This window comes from Neofelis nebulosa, chromosome 5 (genome assembly GCF_028018385.1).
Source record: "Neofelis nebulosa isolate mNeoNeb1 chromosome 5, mNeoNeb1.pri, whole genome shotgun sequence".
Classification (NCBI taxonomy): Eukaryota; Metazoa; Chordata; class Mammalia; order Carnivora; family Felidae; genus Neofelis; species Neofelis nebulosa.
Window position 1 is genome coordinate 37,767,035 of NC_080786.1, and position 24,892 is coordinate 37,791,926.

The window sequence follows — 24,892 nt, forward strand, 5'->3', positions numbered from 1 at the left end:
TCAAATATATCTAAAAATTATTCATTTCATAGCAAAAGAATGTCAGTGAAAGTTTACTCTGTGGTATAGATGAATAATTCTTCAGAATGGTAGGAAAGGATACTACTAGGATAGTATCCATCCTCTTTTTCCAAATCATTAAAAATGCCTTGGGCAAGTCCCTCTTTTTTAATTATTCACTGAGAATTATTCACTATTCATGGGCAACCCATTCACTTTTTTAATTATTAACGTGAGAATACTGTATTGAAAGTATTAAAGTTGTATATTCAATGACAAAATGTTCTTTCACTGTTTATTGCTTTATAGATATTACTGAAATGTTAAGTCCTTAGGTACAAAGACTGCTATTTAATTTTGATTATCTCAAAAATTTATAAACAAAAAAGTATGAGTTTTATGATGTCCTTAAAATTTTTATTTTATATATTGTATAAAAATTTTATTTTTATTCTTGCAGCTTGATATTACAGCTTCATTTGAAAAACTATCTCCTAGCAGAAGAAAGCTTTTTACATCTCATTTGATTAATTCTGAATTAATTTAGGAAAGGATAAACAGTATTTTGTTTAATTCTGGAACTGTAGGACACAAACAGACTAAGCATATAAGTATAATTGCAATTTGTCCAATTCAAAAGCACAACCACTAACCAAAAACATATTTTAAATGCCAGGAATAAGTAGGCTACATAAATGTCAGCCAAACAGTACAGTATTAGAATTTACATGTAAAGATCAGTTTGTGGTCTCCTAGACAAACACAGACTGTAGTTTTTGAAAATCAGGCTACTGTATCTGACCATGGCAATGAGGAGAACAGTAATGAAATAAATTAATCAGTAACAAAACTGAAAAAGATACATTTATAAACTAAAGCCAGGCCATCTAATACTCCTAACCAGAAAAACACTCAAGGGAGCTTCGGATGAACATACTAATTGGTTTAACAGTCAGTGAATTAAGTTACCAATTTACCAAATATTTAAAAAAAGTTTTTTAGGGGCGCCTGGGTGGCTCAGTCGATTGAGCGTCCGACTTCGGCTCAGGTCATGATCTCACGGTTCCCGATTTCAAGCCCCACATCGGGCTCTGTGCTGACAGCTCGGAGCCTGGACCCTGCTTTGGACTCTGTGTCTCCCTCCTTCTCTGACCCTTCCCTGCTCATGCTATCTCTCAAAAATAAATAAGAATATTAAAAAAACAAAACAAAACTTTATACCACATTAAAAGCCCATTTCAAAGGCAATATGAAATGAAGGACTTTTTAAAAAATTTATTTAAAATGTTTGGGAAGGGCGATTGGGTGGCTCACTCGATTAAGCATCTGACTTCAACTCAGGTTATGATCTCGCTGTTTGTGAGTTCAAGCCCTGTGTTGGGCTCTGTGCTGACAGCTTGGAGCCTGGAGCCTACTTCAGATTCTGTCTCTCCCTCTCTCTCTGCCCTTCCTGTACTTGTGCTCTCTCTCTCTCTCTCTCTCTCTCTCAAAAAACATAATAAACATTAAAAAAAAAAAGCATTCAATAGAAAATATTTTCCCTCATTAACAGGTCTTACACATTTTTCTCAACATAATAAAGGTAATCTAATTTTTTAAAAAGTTACATGAACCCAGCAATTCCACTTCTGTATACACACTCAAAAGACTGAATGCAGGAATTCAAAGAGTTATTTATATACCTATGTTCATGGCAGCATTATTCACAATAGCAAAAGGTAGAAACATTCTAAGTGTCCCTTGATAGATGAATGAATAAACAAAATGCAATATACACATACAATGGTATATTATTCAGCCTTATAAGGGAAAAAAATTCTGACACATTGTAACATGGATGAAACCTGAAGACAATACCAAGTGAAAAAGCCGGTAAAAAAGGCCCAAAACTATATGATTCCACTTCTACAAGGTACCTAGAGTAGTCAAATTCATAGAGATAGAAAGTAGAATGGTGGTTACCAGAGGCTGGGGAGGAAGAGGAATGAGGAGTTATTGTTTACTGGATAGAGTTTTGGTATGAAAAGACGGCAAAAGTTCTGGAGAGGGATGGTGGAGATGGTTGCACAACAATGTGTATGTACTTAATGTCACTAACTGAACAGTTCAAAATGGTTAAAATGGTAAATTTTATCCCAATTAAAAAAAATTAAGTGAAAACAAAAAAGGTAGTACATTTCATTCTCTTTTTAAGAATGATCTGGGGCGTCTGGGTGGCTCAGTCAGTTAAGCGGCCGACTTCGGCTCAGGTCATGATCTCGCGGTCCGTGAGTTCGAGCCCCGCATCGGGCTCTGGGCTGATGGCTCAGAGCCTGGAGCCTGCTTCATATTCTGTGTCTCCCTCTCTCTGACCCTCCCCCGTTCATGCTCTGTCTCTCTCTGTCTCAAAAATAAATAAACGTTAAAAAAAATTAAAAAAAAAAAAGAATGATCTATTTGCATACTGAAAAGTTCCTATCACAATGATAGTAATTACTGTAATTCTAAAATTAAAGCAAACTATCTCCAAACCTTATTAATCAAGGAATTAAATTCCATCAGTCTACAATCCTTTCTCAGGTCATCTTTAGGCTTACACATCATGATGTAGAACTTTCCATCTGATCCTTTTAAAGAGATCTTCTTTGGTTTCTGAAGGGATGCAAGAATTTCCACCTAAAAGATGATGAATTATATAGAAGTTAAGGTCAAGATTCTTTAAATTTTTTATTTTTTATTTTTTTTTTGAGAGAGAGTGTGTGTTAGTAGGGGAGAGGGGCAGAGGGAGAGGGGGAACAATAGAAAAAGAGAAAGAGAGAGAGAAAGAGGGAGGGAGGGAGAGAGCGTGTACGCGCACCTGATGCAGGGCTCAATCTCAGGACCATGAGATCATGACCTGAGCCGAAGTCAAGAGTCTGCCGCTTAACCAACTGAGCCACCCTGGCACCCCCATTTAAACTTTTATATTTAAAAATTGTGCTACCTAACAAAAAGAATATAATAACCTATATTGTGTAGTAAGTTTATTATTTTAATGATTTCTTTTTTTTTTAATGTTTATTTATTTTTGAGAGAGACAGAGCATGAGCAGGGGAGGGGCAGAAAGGGAGGGAGACACAGAATCTGAAGCAGGCTCCAGGTTCCGAGATGTCAGTACAGAGCCTGACATGGGTCTCAAACCCACGAAATGCAAGATCATGACCTGAGATGAAGTCAGACGCTTAACAAACTGAGCCACCCAGGTGCCCCTTTAAAGATGTCTTTGATCGTAATCACCTATCATCTATGAAAAGAATGGGTTGCCCATGAATAGAGACCCACTTTCACCCATTAGGAGTGGATATAAAGTAAAAGGATTACTTTATCAATAATGTAACTGCTTATACATCTAAACTTAGGTATTCTCTTCAGAACAGTCACAATGTTTAAATGACTTTTGAAACATTTTTCAGAGCCTGTCTTCCGAGCTGTAGGCACTGTTTTTAAATTTTATTTTTAATGTTTATTTATTTTTGAGAGAGGGAAAAGACAGAGCACAAGCAGGGAGGGGTAGAGAGAGAGAGAGAGGGAGACACAGAATCCGAAGCAGGGTCCAGGCTCCAATCTGTCAGCACAGAGCACGATGCAGGGCTCAAACTCACGAGCAGTGAGATCATGACCTGAGCCGAAGTCGGACGCTAAACCAACTGAGCCACCCAGGTGCCCCTAAATGTCTTTAGGGTAAGAAATGATTATCAATTTAATGTAACTTGATTTTTGAAAAAAGAAACTCTTTCCAAAATCAAGTCTACCTAGTAAGGTGAGTCAATAAGCTGAGTATTATTCTTAAGTTAAAAACAAAACCTGAGGGGCGCCTGGGTGGCGCAGTCGGTTAAGCGTCCGACTTCAGCCAGGTCACGATCTCACGGTCCGTGAGTTCGAGCCCCGCGTCAGGCTCTGGGCTGATGGCTCAGAGCCTGGAGCCTGTTTCTGATTCTGTGTCTCCCTCTCTCTCTGTCCCTCCCCCGTTCATGCTCTGTCTCTCTCTGTCCCAAAAATAAATAAACGTTGAAAAAAAAAAAAAAAAAAAAACCTGATTATAAGTAAGAATGATTTCATTATATGGTTTAGTATCTGGCTATGAAGCAATTAAATGTTTTGATCTATAGACTTGCTGGAACAAACACAGTTATGAAAAGTATTTACTTAGGGGGCGCCTGGATGGCTCAGTCAGTTGAGCATCTGAAATCGGCTCAGATCATGATCTCATGGTTCATGAGTGCAAGCATGCAAGCCCTATGTTGGCCTCTCTACTGTCAGTACAAAGCCCCCTTCGGATCCTCTATCCCCACCCTCTCTCTGCCACTCACCCATTCTCTCCCTGAAAATTAAATAAACATTAAAAAAAATTCACTTAGAAATGCTCTAGTACCATTTCTTTAAAATAGTCATATATTTAGGTGCCTAGGTGGCTCAGTCAGTTAAGCACCCAGCTTTGGCTCGAGTCACGATCTCGTGGTTTGTGGGTTCGAGCCCTGCATCAGGCTCTGTGCTGACAGCTCAGAGCCTGGAGCCTGCTTTGGATTCTGTGTCTCCTTCTCTCTCTGCTCCTCCCCCACCACTCACACACATGCAGCTCTCTCTTGCTCTCTCTCTCAAAAATAAATGAACATTAAAATAAAATAAAAAATAAAATAGTTACATTTATAGTTACATATTATACTTCAAAAAAAAAAAATCAAGTTCTTCTTAGCTGAATTTTGTGTCCTTCCAAAGTATAAACAAAAACTATATTTTGTTCTCATTTTTTTCTCCATTTTTAGGACAAAAGAAAGTATGGAAAAGTCAAATTGTGGAAAATAAAAATTATACTCAAACTAAAACAATATGAACATCTAAAAAATCAAAATACTCAATCATTTTTTTAAGTAAGTCTAAATATTGTGTGTGTATATCTTACAATGCACAAGGGAAGATAAAATGTATATGATTGAAAAGCTGACGAAACAAAGGTAGCACATGATTAGGAAAAGACATGTAATGTTAGCAATATGTACTAGAAAAGTTGAGAAGAGAAAATGTGTTCAAGGGAGGACATAAAAAGCTAAAAATTCTGAAGGAACCATCTCCCCTAGTATGCTATTTAAGATGCATGGCTCTTGTTCATCATAATACACATTAGAAAAGTATCAGTCTTCTCCATATGGATATTTTTGTGGGTCATAGATCTTGGGAAAATTTTTAACATTTAATTTTGTCCCACTGGTATAAAGTTTTACTTTTCTGTACTTCTAATCATTTTTTTCTTTGTAAATACAATTTACTTACTCTCTGAGAAAGACACCTTTAAACTTACTTTGCCATTTCTAACTTCACTAAATTTTAAAATTGTAGTTAGTTATGTAACATTGAAGTTTACCGTATCATCAAAGCTGGCAATATAGGCCCAATGCCCAGGAAATGGCTCGTGGTTGGCATGAGCACCCGGAATTGATGGAAGAGTAGGTATCATGACTGACTGTAAAGGAATGAGGATTTCACTAAATGTTGGTTCTTCTACCAGCTTTTTAAGCATTTTAAAATGAGTGCTCATACTTAATGTAGAACTACTTCCATCCACCTGGGGGAAAAAAAAACCAGTACGTTTTAATTACTCTGTGTTTACCTTGAATTGTAGAATGCTTAATTTCAACCAAAACAAAAATTCCATTTCTACAGTATTTTAATCACAATGGTTAAGCAGTCAGTGGTTTTCTAAAAATTTTTTATACATCTCATTTTACCTACTCTGTATTCTTTCACTGCATCAGTAATAGTACCTATACCACAGGGCTGTTTAATGACTAAAGGAGATAATAAAGGAGATAATAGAGGCATATAGTCTATTATCCCCTATTACAAAATCCAAAAAGTTGTGTAAATCAAACCTTTTATTCAGTACTAAATCTCATTTGGCAGCAAAATGATACCTGAACTTCTCACTTAGAGCAAAGATTAGTATGTTTTACTGCAGAAACAGTTATGTAACCGATTATGGGACATTTTAACAGAATAACTGCAGTAGGGATACTCAATATTAAGTACATACACTGCATTACCTTTAAAAATGTGAAAAATTCTGAATTCTTAAATGTAGCTGGCTACAAAAATTTCAGATAAAGAACTGAAAACTTATACATGTGTAGCATTTAGAAAAGTGCCAGTGCATAGTAAATGTTTACCATTATCATAACACTGTCTTTGATAATGCCAAGTACATCAAAGGTCAAATAGGACTAATGCAGATAGCAAAAACATATTTTTCTTTCAAGGTGTTTATTGATGAAGGGAAGGTGAGACATAGAATAGTCTGTATTTTCTTATCTATAAAGAGCGAATAGACTGAATATGTATGTAAAGTGAAATCTAGCTATTTACTTATAAAGAGTCTCTTTCTCCCTCCTTATAACTATCCTCATTCCCTGCTTTTACCTTTTCTAGGTATTCTTTAGGGTACTTTTCCAATTCCTTGGGTAAAAGAGTGGGTTACCCCTTAAGCATGTTCATTACAGAAATATACTGAAAAAAGTAGTCATTAAACTAGATGATAATCATCTCCTTTCTTCCCTATGATTCTATCAACTCCTCAAGGCAGCAGAACATGTCTTATTTATCTTTGTTTCAGCATAGTGCCTGTTCCCTCAGAGGCAATGAAATAAATGTGTACTGAAAGAATGAAATGAAATGAAAATCAAAACTCCAATCTTCTTTCCTCTCATATCTATAGGTTAACATGTAAGTTTTGAAACTTTAAAGATATGACACAAAATAATAACAGAGATAACTATGAGTATTTTACATATTTATATTTTTAGAGCCTATTTCATATCCCTCTACTTAAATTATTTCTAATAGATATGGATAATTTACTCTCTGAATAATCTACATTAAAAAGAGCTTTTAGAAATTTTTGAGTATATTTGAGAGAGGGACAGGTTAGAAAATTTAAAAACAGCTTTATTGAGGTTAAGTACACAATTTGATGAATTTTGTTTTTTTTTTTTTTTTTTTAAATTTTTTTTTTTTTTTTAATGTTTTTTATTTATTTTTGGGACAGAGAGAGACAGAGCATGAACGGGGGAGGGGCAGAGAGAGAGGGAGACACAGAATCGGAAACAGGCTCCAGGCTCCGAGCCATCAGCCCAGAGCCTGATGCGGGGCTCGAACTCACGGACCGCGAGATCGTGTCCTGGCTGAAGTCGGACGCTTAACCGACTGCGCCACCCAGGCGCCCCGTGATGAATTTTGATGTATGTGTACACTCATTTGTTAGAATTTTCACTTAACTAATCAAATGAAAGACAACCAGCTAAAATCATATAGAAGTTTTGTATAAATTATCCAGTACTGGTCTATAAGTAGTGAGATTTATGATCATACCGGTTTATTGCACAATTCTAGAAGCTTATCTGTTAGGCGAGTTGCATCTCCAACAAACTTTTCTAAGGATTTTTTCATATGAATAGCTTTATTTAGGATTTCCTTGCATCTGTTCACACGCATGGGATAAGAAGACTGTCATAAAAAAAATTAAATGTAGTTTTATAAAAGATTTTAAAAAAATAACAAAATTTTGACACAAATCAACTTAAAAAGTATTCATGATGATGATGAGAATTTATACTATTCAAATTTCCTGGTAATCAATTCAGCAATGCTTTCAACAGCCATAAAAATGCTGTTATCTTTTGAATTCCATTCTTAGAATTTATCCTGGTAGAATAATCAGAAATGAGAATACAGATGTGTCTAGATGTATTACAAGAGTAAAACTATGGAAAACCAACAGTTAAATAAATTACAGAAAATAAATTACTATAGAATTTTATATAATTATTAAAACTGCGTCTTCAAAGAATATTGAATTCATACGAACATGCTTATGGTAACAATTGTAGGTGAAAAATATCAAATTCTCTATCTCTATAATCCAAATTTAGCATTAAAATATGCATAGAAAATAAACATACAAAAATACGGAAGAATATTAATGGTAGAATTAGTGAATTTTAGTTTTCCTTTTTAGATCTCTGTGTATTTTCCAAATTCTCCAAAATATTTATAATTAAATATATTTACCACCTTATAAATGCTTATTAATAATGCAATAAAGCTTTTCTATTATTAAAAGTTTAGGTACTTCAGATAAAACACTTCGAAAAAAGTAGGCTACCATTTTTATACCATGCACTAAAGTTTATTAGACTTCATAGAGAAACAGGATGCTGAATTCTTTGACCTTAACGTACCTGTCCTTTCATTTGATATGGTACATATTCCTGAACTTTAAAATGACATATAATGCTTTACTTTCTCTTTTTTCAAGTATTTAAAATCAATGTTTTACTACTAATCTAAGAAAGAAACAATGGAACTTACATCTTCATATTAACATTAAATAATCAATGCCATATAAAATGGAAAATGACACTGTAGTGACTATTATATTACCTTTGACACAGCTGTCATCATCCACATTGCTTGTTGAGGATAGGCCAGAAACACTTTGGCTATAATTTCCATCAAGACAACAAAAACTTCATCGTGAGAATGACAAATTCGGGAGATCAACTGTGAAAAAGCAGTCAAAAACTGATATGGTGCTAAGTGATTTGTGTGCTCTGTAATAACCTTGTTTATTTTAGCTAAATCATTTCTCATTTGTACACGATCAGAACGGCCAGCTGGAAAAAAACAAAGTTAAAAAAACAGTGAAGAAAAAACAGTTAAAATACTCAGGGTCACTGAAAAACTCAAGGGCAATTAATTTTCACTAGAAACACAGAACAAGCCACAGTTCATTATAATTTTTAGGATAACTTATTTGGTTTAAACTAGTTCCTCTCAATATGTGTTGGGTTGTTGAACGAATGAGAAGATTCTCATTTGCAGGCTGTGAACTGCAACAACTAAGTCCATGTGTTTAGTCCATGGACTAACAACTAAGTCCACGCATTTCCTCTTTTCTTAACTTTAGTTTCTTACACTTACATGCAATCTTAATTATCAAATTTATTTCTAGCTTTTTGTAAGTTAGATTGCCAAGCCAAATGTGACTTTATGCTAAAGTTAAAATTCTTATCCCTTGAAATTTTTACATAAAAAAATTATACCTTTTTCCCATTCATATGCCTTAGCACCAAAATCAAGCCATAGTGATAACATTCGTGGCATTGACTGATATATGAATTGGTTCCCATATTGTAGAGATCTGCAATTTTACAGAAAAAAAACGTTATTAACACAGTGCTCTTTTTTTACATTATGTAGATTAAAATGTAAAGACTTAAACTACCACTTGAATTTTGCATAGCCTTCTGACAAAAATTATGTTGTCAGTATTTCTTCTTAGTAGAGGTTACCTTCGACTCCCTTATCTCTTTTTGTTACTATATTCTTCACTAAGCTCCACATTGCCTATGCCAAGAAGAATGAATGGAATGTCATTATTACTTCTTAGGAAATAATATGTGAAAATATAAACAGTAGGCATGAGACAATACACTATTTGATTATAATACAATGATATATATAAAATCAAGTTATATTTCACCTGTTATCTAGTCTAAGAGATAAGCTCTTCCTACAAGTCTAATGTCAAAATGATTTTCATATGTATTTCTTAGCAGAATGGGCAGGAAGGAGACATTCCATTGGTAATTAATTATAACCACTAAATATATTACATTAAGAGTCTTCTAAAATTCTAGGGAGGGGGACTCAGAAGCTGAGGGTCTGGAATGGGAAGGGCACTTAATTTTCATTGTATAATACTGGCACTGCTGAATTTAAAAAAACTGTACACACACACATACACACACAATACTTTTTCCACTAATAAAGTTTAGTTTTTAAAAGGAAGAAAGAATGATATAAAGAAAAAACATATCTTATCTAAGGTTAAAGACTGAATCAGTGGTGAAACAGAAAACATCCTGAACACATTAAGATCTGTGATAAAAGAGGCACTCTGACATATTTAATCAGCACACATACAGTTCTCACACTTACCTGCCAAAATGAAGAACTATATACCGAATGAGATCACCCTGCTTTTCCATCTTGTTATCTGTGACCATGGGCATCAATTTGTCATAGTACTTGGCAAGATAAAAATGCCCATCTTCCCACTCTGGCAGGAACAAGGTCACATCCTGTAAAAGAGAATACAAGATGTTCACATAAGAAACCCCCAAACTATGCTGGGAAATAAAGTATGAATAGATGATTAGGGATCAAAAGTATGAGACCCACATGGAGGCAGAGCAAAGTCAAAGGAACAATGATTCTTTGATTTGGATAAAGAATAGCTGTTTTCTTAAAAAGGTTTTCTTAGGATAGCTGGTTGGTTCTGGTGGGTTGTCCACTGGCCAACATGAAATAGTGTCAGAATAATCAGCTATTTAGGAAAAGAAAACTCCATTTACATTGCCACTTTATATGATATATCAAAATAATTTCCAGATGGATTAAAGTGTTTTATGAATGTGTGCATATATATTTTTTTATTAAAAAAAATCTCAGTGAAAGGAGAATATCAAAGCCCTGAGAAGGACAGGGTTTAAAAGCATAAAAATCTGGCTAAAAAAAAAAAAAAAATTACATCTTATTTTTCTCCAAGATCTGTCACAGATAATTGCCCTCCCTCTCAACTTCATAATCCGGTTTCTAAGAATTCACGTCACACACTCCTCAAACTGTTTCTTCACGGTTTCAGTCTTCAGTATTCCACTAAAGCAGATCCTTAAATCTAAAAGATCCTTTCCAATTCTGGTCTCATTTGAACTCTCTTCAGCATCTGTTTCTGTTGTCCTCACCATTTCCTCTTGGAAACACTTTCTCCCTTGACTTCTGTGAGGCCACAATCTTCCAAGTTTTTTCCAACCTTTCTGGTCACTCTTACTTTGTCCCCTATATCATTTCATTTCCCTTTTCCTGCCTTGTGTATTTATTTTAAAATAACATTATTTGAAATGTGATGGAAAATACATAGGATGGCTGACTACAAAAAAACAAAACAAAACAAAACAAAACAAAAAACCTTTTAAATGAAGTTCCACTCTTAATTCAAGCAAGTTTGAGAACACAGTTTGAACCAGGAACCTTAAATCTTGAGTTTACCCTGAATCTATTCTTGAAAATTTATAGATGGCAACCTGCCTGTGGATAGAGGAGAGAATGACATGACTAGATGTATGGAACAAATGCTGGATTCATATGCCCAACCAGCCACAGGGACGAGGCTGCCAGTGTCCCTTCCCCATGTAGTCACTGAAGCAAAGAGGATGAAGGAAATATACAAAAATTTTCAGGTTTAAAAAATTTCAGGATTAGAAAATGCTTGGGCTTCTCTCTCTGCCCCTACCCTGCTTGTGCTCTCCCACCTCTTGTTCTCACAATAAATAAATAAACTTAAAAAAAAAAAAATGCTCTTCCAACTAAGCCAGCCATGTGCCCCCCCAATCCTATAGGTTTTGATAGGTTGTATTTTTATTATCATTTAGTTTATTATTATAGATAATTTTTAAATTTCCACTGCAATTTCTTCTTTGATTCATGGGTTATTGGGAAGTAGCTCTCTCACAATACCACCAATATAAAGCTTAATACTTAGTAAGGAAGGTATACATTGTGTTTGTTCAAAAAATTGCAGGATGCAATGTGATTACCTTTAGGAGGGTGAAAGGGTGGGTCATAGAGTACTAATAATATTCTACTTCTTGACCTGGGTGATGGTTTCTTGAGTGTATTTGCTTCATGATAATTCTTCTTATGCTATCTACACTACTAAAAAGTCAAAAAGTTTCCTGGGTATTTTTATACATGTGTTTTTCCATATAGACTTTAAAATCATTTTATCCATTTGCAAAAACAAAAAAAGACTGAACTCTTAATGAAACTGCATTATACATATACTTGCCTTATATTTTTTCATAACTGCATTGCTTTCAAAGTTAGCTGTTTCTTCCATAAATCGGCCCACTAGCAGCATAGCTCGACCATGGATTAACATGTTCTTACTCTCGGTTGGGGTTTTATTTTCAGGAAAACATAATTCAACACCCTTCTGAAGAACAATTAGTGCCTGGTGAACATCACCCTAAAAGGAAAAAGGAAACAATAAGCCTTTTAATTTAAAAACATATTTCTGTTTTTGAAAAACAAAATTGTTAGCATTTAAAGACCATTAAGTATGTTTTATGTATAAATCTTTGTAATTTCATGTTCATGTCTCATTTCCCTCCTGTGAAAGTAAAATCCTAAAAAGGAAGCATTGCTTCAAATCACATAGAGCTCAAATTCATTCATTAATTCACTCATTCATTCTTACAGTCAATCAAAGTACAAGAAACTGAACACATGTAGATGACTAGGGATAAACACGAATAAATCAAAATCTCTGGCTTAAAAAAGTTCATAGTCAAGTGAAGAAATAGACTATATAAAATAGCAACACGATGTGAAGTTCTATTAACAGAGGAATATATATGGGTATAATTAAGGACAGAGAAGGGACGCTTCTAAATCTACACGAAGGTACAGGAAAATGGAGGAGAGCAACAGTCAGGAAAGGTTACCAAATGAAGATAATTTAAATTAGGTCTTAAATAATAAATAGCAATTTTCTTGAAATGTATTCAGTGAAGGACATTCTTGGTAGAAGGAGGAATAAAAATTTTACTGGAAAAGGTAAGTAATCTGGTTTTACCTGACGCCTAAAGGGTCTATGAGATAGTGACAGGTGAAGCTGAAGAGGGAGAGTGGAACTCGATCAGGAAAAACCTTGTGTACTTTCTAGGGGTCAGACTTCATAATAAATGTATGAAGAATACTTCAGAAGATTTATCAGAGGAGCTACATGATTCAATGTGCATTTTAGAAAGATCACAGACTGCAGTAATGGGCACAGAGGAATAGGCAAATTAAAAAAAAGGCTATTAATATTATTAGAGGCTGTAAATGTTAAAAGGCATGCATGAAAGCAACAGAGATAAACAAGACGGAGACGATTCAAAAGACGTTTCTTTTTTAACTTTCAAATATACAATATGGTATTATTAACTATAGTCACCACCATGCTGTACATTACACCCCCATGACTTTTCTATTTTATAACTGGAAGTATGTATCAAAATATCAAAAGATGGGGTGCCTGAGTGGCTCAGTCAGTTAAGCATCTGACTTTGGTTCGGGTTATGATCTCACGGTTTGTGAGTTTGAGCCCCACATCGGGCTTTCTGCTGTCAGCACAGAACCTGCTTCAGAGCTTCTGTCTCCCTCTCTCTTTGCCCCTCCCCCAACTCACACACACTGTGAGTTTTCATTTATTTATCTCAAACATAAATAAACATTAAAAAAAAATTCAGGGTGCCTGGGTGGCTCAGTCAGTTGAGCGTCCGACTTTAGCTCAGGTCATGATCTCATGAGCCCCACATCAGGCTCTGTGCTGACAGCTTGGAGCCTGGAGCCTGCTTTGGATTCTGTGACTCCCTCTCCCTCTGCCCCTCCCCTGCTTGTTCTCTCTCTCTCTCTCTCAAAAACAAAAACATTAAAATTTTTTTAAAAAATCCAAAGTGGGGTACTTGGCTGGCTCAGTTGGTAGAGCATGCAACTCTTGATTTCAGGGTCATGAATTCAAGCCCCAAGTCTACAGGTAGAGTCTACTTAAAAAAAAAATCAAAAGATGTTTCTAAGGTAGATTTAGTCTCCAGTTGGATGTGGAAAATGAAGGAGAGGAAGAAGTTCAAGATGATGCCCAGATTTCTGTCTTAGATGAGAGGATTCAATAGAGTCTATGTAGAAAAATAGAGAATATAGGAGAAGCAGTTATTGACTGGTAGATGATGAATTGCATTTTGAACACAGTGAATTTAAGGCATTCCAATACAGACTAGCACTAGCTCAGAAAATGATCAGGTAATGACAAATACAGGCTGAGTCATTACTTTCGCCTCCACAATAACAGATGGCATCAGCTATAGCTGCTAAATGTCAATTTTCAGAACATGCTATGCTTACTACTAATTCTAGACTGGTGGTAAGCATAAGGAAATATATAAATAACAGCCATTTAAATCTGTGGCATAACCTTTGCAAGTAGTTCAGATACTCAAAAAGCTTCTTTCTCATTAACATTGCTTTTATCTGGGGATTGCTGGGCACTTTTGTTCTTATGCTAAACCTTTCCTGATAGGCTAGATTAGAAATTAATCTTGAGTGAAAATGGCAAGTCTACCCAGAACTGATTATCTGCCAAGGATATAAGTAGGGAACAGTATTATTTTCATTTAACAAATAAGTTTTTGAGTGCCTACTGCACATACTGTGTCTATATATAGAGAGGGTAAAAACAAAGTAAAAATTGGCTGCTTCCCTCAAGAAAAAAAAGGAGGGCAGATGAAAACAAAGAACTGCACTTTCAGCTTGAATGGAAAGCCATTTGGGGACTTCAGGAAAGAAGAAATGGTTTCTTCTAGATTATGGTAGAATGATGAAGAAAGGCGACAGGAAAAGAGTCTGAATTGGGATTAAGGATCATCTCTTAGGCCTTGGTAAGACATACATAATCTACAACATCATATATATGATGTATATATATATATATATATCATATATATGATGTATATATATATATATACATCATATATATGATACACACACACACACATGCTGACGTTCCCTTGGCCATACCTTGGACCATAGCCACTTTGCTCTTTCCACATACAGTTCAGCAAGTCGTGATTCTCCAGCATTTAGGAGAGCATTGTAGGCTGTTTGGTGGTGACCAGCCTTCCTAGCTACTCTGGCACTCTGTAGCCAGCATCCTCCAACCATTTCATTATAATCTGGTCTAAATGAGTATGACAAAAACAGACGGAAAGAGAATTTTTAAGTATATTCAACAATTTAAAAATATCTCTTAACATGGAACCTTGTTAATATACTATTTCAAAGAAATCAAAGAAATTTGATTTGTTAAAAAACTAATTTTAATTTTCCTAGGGTGGTCAATTTTTGTCAATTACAAGTCTATGAAAACTTTAATACTAACTTTTATCTGTACCTCTGCCAGATAGGTTTTGGACATTAAAAAAAAAAACAAGATACAGTACATACAAAAGTAATTCTTAAGTACTAGGTTCATTTCAACTATACAGATTTCGACTATACAACTGATAACAGAAAAACACAGATTCAGAGAGAAAATCAAGAAAGATAAATACTCCCAAAGGATATGCAAGTATAATAATAAATTCATGATAACTGACATAAAAAAAAAGTGTCAAACACCTTTTGTTGAGGCTTAACAAAGCTCTCCGGAGAGCCAGGATGGGCTCCTTGGCTCTGTAGGAATTCTGGGTCATTTCTAGTCGAGCTACCCAGTTTAGAGAATCTTCTTGAGAGGTATCACCTGGAGACTGTTGAAAAAGTGGTTTGATGCTATGCTCCAATTCACACAACATGTGCAATCTGAAGACAGATAGAGCCTATATTAAAATGTTATCATATTCAGCCCCTTAATCTCAAGTACAAAGCATGTACTTAAATTAGCCATGAAGAATCTAAAATGTACAGTTTTCTTTGGAAGAACTTTAATTTTATATATTCTTGGTATATAAACAGTAACATTTTTATCTTTTTAAATTAGGTAAAACACCAATTATGTTGATTTAAATGTTTAGTGCTTTGCTATGGTCCCGATTTCCTATTAAGTAAATTGGAGAAGGGTATATAAAACTAAATTCAAGTATATGAAAATCAAATTTTATTGCCTATATGAAGATAAAAGAAAATACAGATCCATTATGAATCAACATAAATATTTGCATATGCCTGACATAGCTGACAGTAAATAACTGTGAAATGAATACAATTTTAATTTTTTCTAAGAATGATAGAAACCCTCATGACACATTCACAGAAGTTTTTTTCCATATATAATATGCAGTGTCTATGACTCAGTGCTTGGGGATGCAGTTGAGTAGCTACAGAACAGAATCTCATGGTGCAATCTATGGTTTCATTAAACGGTTTCCAAATGGGCTGATACAAATTATAGCAAATTCTTTTAATTGAAAACAAAAAAAAAAGTTCTTAACTTATCTTTTCAATGATAACATGTATTATTTTTCTCAGGTGAACTAACAGACCTGAAATGTTTTCCATCATTTTCTTCCTTACCTCTAAAAGTTAATTTTCCTTCCTCATAGTGTAAGGCCTACATTTTGGGGGAGGGAAATGTCAAATGTATTTCTAAGTGAGAAGAAGAGGAAACTAACAAGTACTGAGCACCAAAGTGCCAGGCACAGTAAATGTCTAGACAATATGACATTACAACAGGACAAATATGTTTTTCTTATTTTTAGAAATCTCGTAATTGCTTTTCCAATGAAAAGGATATACATTAGAACATTAAAAAAAAAAATTATAGGGTGAGGGGTGCCTGGCTGGCTCAGGTGGTAAAGCATGTGACTCTTGATCTCAGGGCCATGAGTTCAAGCTCCATGTTGGGCACAGAGATTACTTAAAAAAAAAAAAAAATCAAACCAAAACCAACCAAAACAAAAAAACTATAGGGTGACCATAAGATAAAGGAGTGAAAGAGCCATTGTATGTAGATACACATGATACCAAACATACCATCAGTTATTTACTAATCAAAACATTCCAAATCTATCAAAAGACACTTACAAACCAGGAATATAAAATGGACCCTCCCCCACAAATACCTCACAATATATTCATATCCTCGTTGATAAGAGCCTCTTTCAAAGCTTGCAGCTGAAAGAGGTACAATTTGTTCTGCTCTCACTAGTTTCAGTGTGTCATAAAAAGCTGTGACATCTCTTTTTTTGGCTGATAATAATAGCTGTCCCAGTCTGACACTCCATGTTGTAGATTTCCCATCTGAAAAATAAATGTAGAGTCAAGGAATGCCATGGGGCCCCAAAACAAGGTTTACTTCATGTGTAAAATGGTCAGCAGAAATACTGAACAGATGGTTTCATTCTACTTTGAACAAGAAGGCAATTATAAAACAAGCTGAAAGATTAATTATAGATGGTACTCAGCTACTTAAGTCTGAATATTTATAGTGTATTAAAACTGCTTATACTTTAAGAAGTAATTTTACCTGCTGCCAAATAGTTTTCCACCAAATCCCACTGTGACAATTTCCAAGCTGCTTCCACTCTGTATGTGTTTAATTCATCTGTCCATTCAGACCTATTAAAAGAAGCCAGTATCAACTAAACTTTATTTAAAGTGGCATTTAGAGATTTTTTCATTGTTTTAGATACTCTATTTATTCTATTTACTGTATTTGTATTGTGTTGTACTTTGTACTTAAATACAAAATGATAATCTCTACTCAAAAAAAAACCCTTGATTTTTAATGTTTCCATTCCCCTAAAAAACATTTTTGCAATAATTACTTCTTTTTCTTTTTTTCAAGTATATTTATTTATTTTGAGAGGAAGAGAGAGAAAGTTGGGAAGAGCAGAGAGAGAGAGAGAGAGAGAGAGAGAGAGAGAGAGAGAGAGAATCTCAAGCAGACTCTGCACTGTCAGAACTCTTTCAGTGCAGAGCCCGCTGTGGGGCTCAAACTCACAAACCGTGAGATCATGACCTGACCCGAAATCAAGAGTTGGATGCTAAATGGACTGAGCCACCCAGGCACCCCTCAATAATTACTTCTAAAGGGGCAATTTAAAAATGCCATTGACCAACAAATTAAATTGCGCCATATGTTAGAACAGAATTAATGCCTGGATAATTACAAAGTGCAGTTTTAAGATTAGCTGTGTGCTTAACTTGAACAAAGGGCAGGGGGGAAAAAGAGCCAACTGAACATATACACATTCAGAGGTAAGCAATTCTAAGAACTTGGGATTTTGAATTAAGTTTAAGGCAAAAATAGAGGAGCTTGTGGGTACTAGGTCAGGAGCAGCTCAGGGTGCATAAGGTCACTCAATAAAAGGGCTTAAGAAAGTTACAAATGACGTGTCAATGGCATAACAAAGGATATGAAATAAGCTACTTAAATTATATATCTATTCTTAAACTATTTTGAGTTACTTTAAAATTTGGATTTGTAGAGGTGCCTGGGTGGCTTGGTCAGTTAAGTGTCTGACTCTTGATTTCAGCTCAGACTCATGATCTCACAGTTCATGAGTTCAAGCCCTGTGTCAGGCTCTGTGCTCACAGCACAGAGCCTACCTGGGATTCTCCCCCTCTCTCTCAAAATAAATAACGTTTAAAAAAAAATTTGGATTTGTAAACCAAGTATGATATAGGTAATTATTTTTTCTAAACATTCTACTTATATGACACTAAGATAGATAATGATATTTTGGATCATAACTATATAGAAGCTAGACTTTCCCAATATTTCCTCTTTAATAATGTTTATTTATTTTTGAGAAAAAGAGAGACAGAGTGTGAGTGGGTAAGGGGCAGAGAGAGACACAGAATCCAAAGCAGGCTCCAGGCTCTGAGCTGTCAGCTTAACCAACTGAGCCACCCAGGCACCCCCATATTTCTTCTTTATTTATCATACCATTTGAATATCTGATATATGCTAGACCCTGCACTGAGCACATTTTTCCATTTAATTATCTAACAACACAGAAAGGCACACATATCCTCATAGTATAAATAAGGTAACAGAATCAGAGAGGTTAGGATCAATGCCATAAAAAGCCCTTCTTGCTCTTTCTGTAGTAAAAATACATTTAAAAAATGTAAAACAGTGATTTTTTTATTTAAAAAAATCTAAAATAGCAGTATAAATATGGAACATCCTCTAATTTCTAAATACAAACTCCACCAAAAACAATTTAGAACAAGGCTAAAAGAAATACAATAGAATGTAGTTTGGGGCACCTTGCTGGCTCAGTCAGTAGAGCATGTGACTCCCAATCTCAGGGTCATGAATTTGAGCACCACGTTGGGCATAGAAGTTACTTAAAAATAATATTAAAAAAAAGAAATGTAGTTTTCAAAAAGTCCAGTTGTAAATAACTTTACAAGCTTATCACCAGATGCTAAAATATCAAAATTTTAAGATCAAAATCTGAGAATTATCAGGATTTGCTATCTAGAGGGGATGTGTCATACCAAGTATTATACCAAGAAGTACCAAAAGGTAATGAGGACCAGGCTGTGAGAACTTATCCCCATAAATAGGTTCACTAAAAAGAGTAATTGTGTAGGTCAAGTACATTCAATAATTTTGGAGGAATATTTGTTTAAATGCAAATATTCTTGGGGAGCCTGGGTGGCTCCATCAGTTGAGCATCTGACTCTTGATCTCCACTCAGGTTCATGGGCCCTGCATTGGACTCTGTACTGGCAATATGGAGCCTGCTTGGGATTCTCTCTCTCTGCTCCTCCCCTTATTACACATACACTCTCTAAATAAATAAATAAATAAATAAATAAATAAATAAATAAAACTTTTTAAAAAAATGCAAATATTCTCCCCAAAGAAAACACATCCCCTCTATGACCACTTGCTCCAATATGATAGAGCAATCTTTTTTTTTCTTCCAAATTTTTATTTAAATTCTAGTTAGATGGGGCGCATGGGTGGCTCAGTCGGTTAGGGGTTCAACTTCAACTCAGGTCATGGTATCATGGTTCTGTGGGTTCGAGCCTTGTTCGGGCTCTGTGCTGACAGCTCAGAGCCTGGAGCCTGCTTCAGATTCTGTGTCTCCCTCTCTCTCTGCCCTTACCCTGATTGAGCTCTGTCTCTAAAAAATAAATAAACATTAAAATAAATAAATTCTAGTTAGTTAACATATAGGGCAATATTGGTTTCAGGAGTAGAATTCAGTGATTAAACAGTTACATACAATACCCACTGTTCATCATAACAAGGGCCTTCCTTAATACCCATCACACATCTAGCCCATCCCCCACCCCTTCCCTCTATCAACTCTGTTTGTTGTCTATATATGATAGATCAGAAGCCTCTATGTATCCCACATCCAAAGAGAAGAGGAGTCTAACTCTACAGCATGTGTAATAACGAACCTTGACACCTAGGTTTGAGCCATGACGAACCTTCCCAAATTACTTTACTTGTCAAGTCTTTCAACTAATTTAGAGAAACATCTACAACATACAACCATTCTTTATCTGCTTCTGCAAAGTTTCCTCCCTTGTTTCATAAATTTCATTACTGTGAAACCATCTGATTAACAGTGAACTTCTCTGCTCTCAAACATTATAGACTTGAAGTCTTTGCAAATCACAACTGGGAATTTATAGAAACTATACTTAGCAGAACTGCTTTGACAGTCCTAACTAAAAATAGTGGCCTGTGTGCTCTCTGATCAACTAAGATACCAACGCTTTTGATCAGATCTCACTGCCCAGAATAGTCAGTTGGCATCTGGCAAATATATCAAGAAATAAGTATTTTAGCTCTCCAAACAATGCAGCTTTGAGAGCAGCACAAACCTCCACAGTTACTCCCCAGACCAGAAGAACTATGCAGCCTTAATCTTTGTCACACATACATACTATTTTTTTGCATCATTTTCTTGCTATAACAAACCCACTTTCTTTAGGAACGGAAGGCAGCTTTCATTTTTATCAATCCTTTACGGAAAAAACACAGTCTAGAGTGGTATTCTGTAAACCAGTCACAAAATTTCCTCTTCCCCAACACAGAAAATAACTGGTGCTAATAATATAGACAGAGCTTAGATACTTGTTGGATATGTTTGTATGAGCCTCACCAATAGCAGGTGAGCTCTACAAGGTTTCTGTCTTAAAGCAAATATAATTCAAGGAGGACTCTTGGGACAGAAGATAAGCTGTTAAGACACATGAAAAAAATGCTCAACATAACTCATCATCATGAGGGAAATACAAATCAAAGCCACAATGAGATACCACCTCACACCTGTCAGAATAGCTAAAGTTAACAACTCCGGCAACAATAGATGTTGGCAAGGATGTGGAGAAAGAGGATCCCTTTTACACTGCTGGTGGGAATGCAAACTGGTGCAGCCACTCTGGAAAACAGTATGGAGGTCCCTCAAAAAATTAAAAATATAACTACCCTACAACCCAGCAATTGCACTACTAGGTATTTATCCAAGAGATACAGAAGTGCTGATTTGAAGGGGCACATGCACCCCAATGTTTATACCAGCACTAGCACAAGAGCCAAAGTATGGAAAGAGCCCAAATGTCCATCAACTGCTGAATGGATAAAGAAGATGTGGTATACACACACACACACACACACACACACACACACACACACACACACCGGAGTATTACTCAGCAGTCAAAAAGAATGAAATCCTGCTATTTGCCACAACATGAATGGAACTAGAATGTATTATGCTAAGCAAAATTAGAGAATGACAAGTATCATGATTTCACTCATATGTGGAATTTAAGACACAAAACAGATGAACATAAGGGAAGGGAAGCAAAAATAAGATAAAAACAGAGAGGGAGACAAAACATAAGAGACTCCTAAATACAGAGAACAAACTGAGGGTTGCTGGAGGGGTGCTGGGTGGGGGATGGGCTAAATGGATGAGGGGCATTAAGGAGGACACTTGTTGTAATGAGCAATGGGTACTATACGTAAGTGATAAATCACTAAATTCTACTCCTGAAACCATTACTACACTATATGTTAACTAGCTTGGGTCTAAATTAAAAAAAAAAAAAAAAAAAAAAACATATATATATATATATATATATATATATATATATATATATTTAAATATATAAATATATATATAAAATAAATAAAGACATTCGGTACCAAAAAAAAGGTAAGCTGTTAAGTGCCAAATCAGCTTATGACAAAGTAGAAAAAAAAGTTTTTGTTGCCTATCTCCAGCACCATGAAAACATAAAAGATTTCATTTCTTTGCTAAATGTTATGTCAACTCAATTCACTGATTAAAATTCAGATACAATAACAAAAGAAAATCAATTTTTAAAAATTTTTTAATGTTTACTTATTTTTGAGAGATAGAGACAGTGCGAGTGGAGGAGGGGCAGAGACAGAGAGGGAGACACAGAATCTGAAACAGGCTCCAGGCTCTGAGCTGTCAGCACAGAGCCCAATGCGGGGCTTAAACTTGGGAACGGCGAGATCATGACCTAGGCTGAAGTCAGATGCTTAACCGACTGAGCCACCCAGAAGCCCCTGTTCTTTTTTTTTAAGATTTATTTTTGAAAGAGAATGAGCGTGCCTGCACAAGGGAGGGAGGGACAGAGAGAAAGGGTGACTGAAGATCCAAAGTGGGCTCTGCTTGAAACCAGAGAGCCCAACTTGGGGCCCAAACCCACAAACCACGAGATCATGACCTGAGCCAAAGGTGGAAGCTTAACTGACTGAGCCACTGAGGTATCCCAAAATACAATCATTCTTTAAAAAAAATATTACCTGTGGGGTGCCTGGGTGACTTATTCGGTTAAGCATCCAACTCTGGATTTCGGCTCAGGTCATGATTATGGGTTCAAGTCCCACAACAGGCTCTGCACTGACAGCGTGAAACCTGCTTGGAGTCTATCTCCCTCCCTTTCTTGACCCTCCCCACTACTCTTTCTCTCAAAATAAATAAACTTAAAAAAAATAAAAAAATAAAAATTACCTGTTAGCATGCACTCCATTCACCTGAGTGATTACAGTAGACAGCTGTCCAAGACCTAACATGGACTTCACTACACCATGATAATGAATAATCTAGAAATTTAAAAATATGTAAAATAGCAATAATCACTTCAAATATATCGTGGAAAACAAAAACTGTTTAACTGATATTCAATAAAAAGTACTATTTGCCTCACTAAACCTACTCTTCTTAGTTCAGCAATTGATTTGCATGGTGTAATGGTAAAGCCCCCAATAATGTCCTAATATATGTGAGTATTAAAAGAATACACAGACAACCTAAAAAATTCTCACAGTGAATTTATTATTTTTTCCAGATTTGGTTTAATTTTTGGTGCAAATCAAATATAAATGTAATGAGTACTCTTTAATATTTTGTTTAAAGATTATTTACCATACTATTTCTCACACAAAAATTAAAACTCAAAGCTCATAATAACATTAAAATAGATTTAGGGCTGTAGTAACTAAAAAGTTATATAGGATTATATAATATTCTTTAAAATTGAAAACAAGATTGTAAAAAATAAGGATCCTGTATGAGCTTCTGAGAAAATGAACATGTAAAATACAACAAAAAGCAATACTGTAAGATTAGAGAGAATCTAAGCCAAGATCATAAATCAAGAATTCTAAATTCCCTTCCTGTCCCAGTAAACAGGAGATATATTAACACACCCCCATTTTAATTATAGCTTAGTATTTCTAAGGGACCATTTCAGAAATTCATAAGGGCTGGTAGGGGGCATGTAAAATCTGAAAATGTTTCCTAGACTGTAGGGAATAATTGTTATTATTAAAAAATGTATGTCAAATTGATACTTTTAATTGCAAACAAAAATTGTATAAATTTTAAAGCAAATGAGCACACATTAATATAAATATACTCCTCAACACACATCATTCATTTGGGGGATTTCTAAGGTCACAGAAATTTGGCATGGGAAGAGATTTTTGAGATCCTCTAGCACATGTCTAATTCCATCAATCAGGAAACTCAAGCTCCGAGATGATTAAATATTTTCCAGACACTAGTAGAGACAGTATTGAAACAAAGGTTTCCAGAGTTCCTTGTTCAGGGCTCTTTTCATTATGTTGCCTTTCATTTATTATCTTACCTGGTCTGGTTCTAGCTGAATAGCTCTGTCATAACAAGCAGTGGCATCCCTCAGTAAGCCAATGCTTTCATGTTCAAGGATCTGTTCTTTCAGAGATGGTTCTGCCTTTCGAATTGCGCTTACTCCAGCCACTCCATCAGGTTCATGCATAGCAGCATACAATTTCTTTGTTCAACCATTAAAAAACAATCAAATAAGAGAAAAAAACACAACTGGAACTAAAATTGTAAAACCACCAGTTTATGTGAATAGAGCACGTGAGAATTTTTCTCAAAGCAACAGTAAGTATTTGCTTCAAGGCAGATTTCACAGTAAAATTATAAACTTATTTACAGACATTTTATTATCTTAACACTCTTGTTCCACTTAAAATATAAATCTACATTAGTAATTGCTATTGAGAGTTACAAAGAACTTTAAGGTTCTGAACTCTCTTTAAATACAACTTATGATAAATTCTGTTGAATACAGTTTATAAGTGTTTGCATTGTAAAATTTATAAAATTTTTAAACAAGTATTTTAATATACTGATAGGGAGATGACTCAAATCTGAGTTCGAAGGAGATATTCAGGTTGAAGATAAAAATTTGGGAGCACTTAGCACAAAGATGTCCTTTAAAGGCAAGGGAAAAGATAGCATGCTCTAGGAAATGAATAGAAAGAAGAGAAAGGGTCAGGGTAGGAGACGGGAGTACTACTATATAACTAGGCAAAGAACTAGCAAATAAAACTGAGAAGAGAAAGCAGAATATTTTTTTTTTACATTTTTTTTTAACGTTTATTTATTTTTGACAGCGCACACAAGAGAGCATGAGCGGGGGAGGGGCAGAGAGAGAGGGAGACACAGAGTCTGAAGCAGGCTCCAGGCTCTGAGCTGTCAGCACAGAGCCGGACGCGGGCTCAAATTCACGAACCGCGAGATCATCACCTGAGCGGAAGTCGAAAGCTCAACGGACTGAGCCACCCAGGCGCCCCCAGAAAACAGATTAGTTTAAAGAAAACTGGGCAATGTGATATCCCAGAAGCCATGAAATAAAAGCAAACGCTTAATGAAAAAGGAGTGATTCTGTGAAATTAAGAAAGTGAGAACTAAGAAGCATTTATTGGATTTGGCAATATAGA

At 35.3% G+C, this 24,892-nt stretch overlaps 1 protein-coding gene across 4 annotated transcripts in view; it reads right to left on the reverse strand.

The window, feature by feature from the left end:
- Positions 1 to 24,892, reverse strand: part of ATR (ATR serine/threonine kinase) — a 100,329-nt gene that overhangs the window by 13,761 nt on the left and 61,676 nt on the right. For all 4 annotated transcript variants that reach the window (XM_058730097.1, XM_058730098.1, XM_058730096.1 and 1 more), the window contains 13 exons: positions 23,770 to 23,934; positions 22,632 to 22,723; positions 17,132 to 17,223; positions 16,728 to 16,905; positions 15,289 to 15,468; positions 14,689 to 14,848; positions 11,918 to 12,097; positions 10,009 to 10,151; positions 9,111 to 9,208; positions 8,449 to 8,681; positions 7,378 to 7,512; positions 5,378 to 5,578; positions 2,512 to 2,655 (listed from right to left, as the gene is read on the reverse strand). In XM_058730097.1, the coding sequence (XP_058586080.1) occupies positions 2,512 to 2,655; positions 5,378 to 5,578; positions 7,378 to 7,512; positions 8,449 to 8,681; positions 9,111 to 9,208; positions 10,009 to 10,151; positions 11,918 to 12,097; positions 14,689 to 14,848; positions 15,289 to 15,468; positions 16,728 to 16,905; positions 17,132 to 17,223; positions 22,632 to 22,723; positions 23,770 to 23,934 (2,001 nt within the window). The remainder of the gene's footprint in view (positions 1 to 2,511; positions 2,656 to 5,377; positions 5,579 to 7,377; positions 7,513 to 8,448; positions 8,682 to 9,110; positions 9,209 to 10,008; positions 10,152 to 11,917; positions 12,098 to 14,688; positions 14,849 to 15,288; positions 15,469 to 16,727; positions 16,906 to 17,131; positions 17,224 to 22,631; positions 22,724 to 23,769; positions 23,935 to 24,892) is intronic.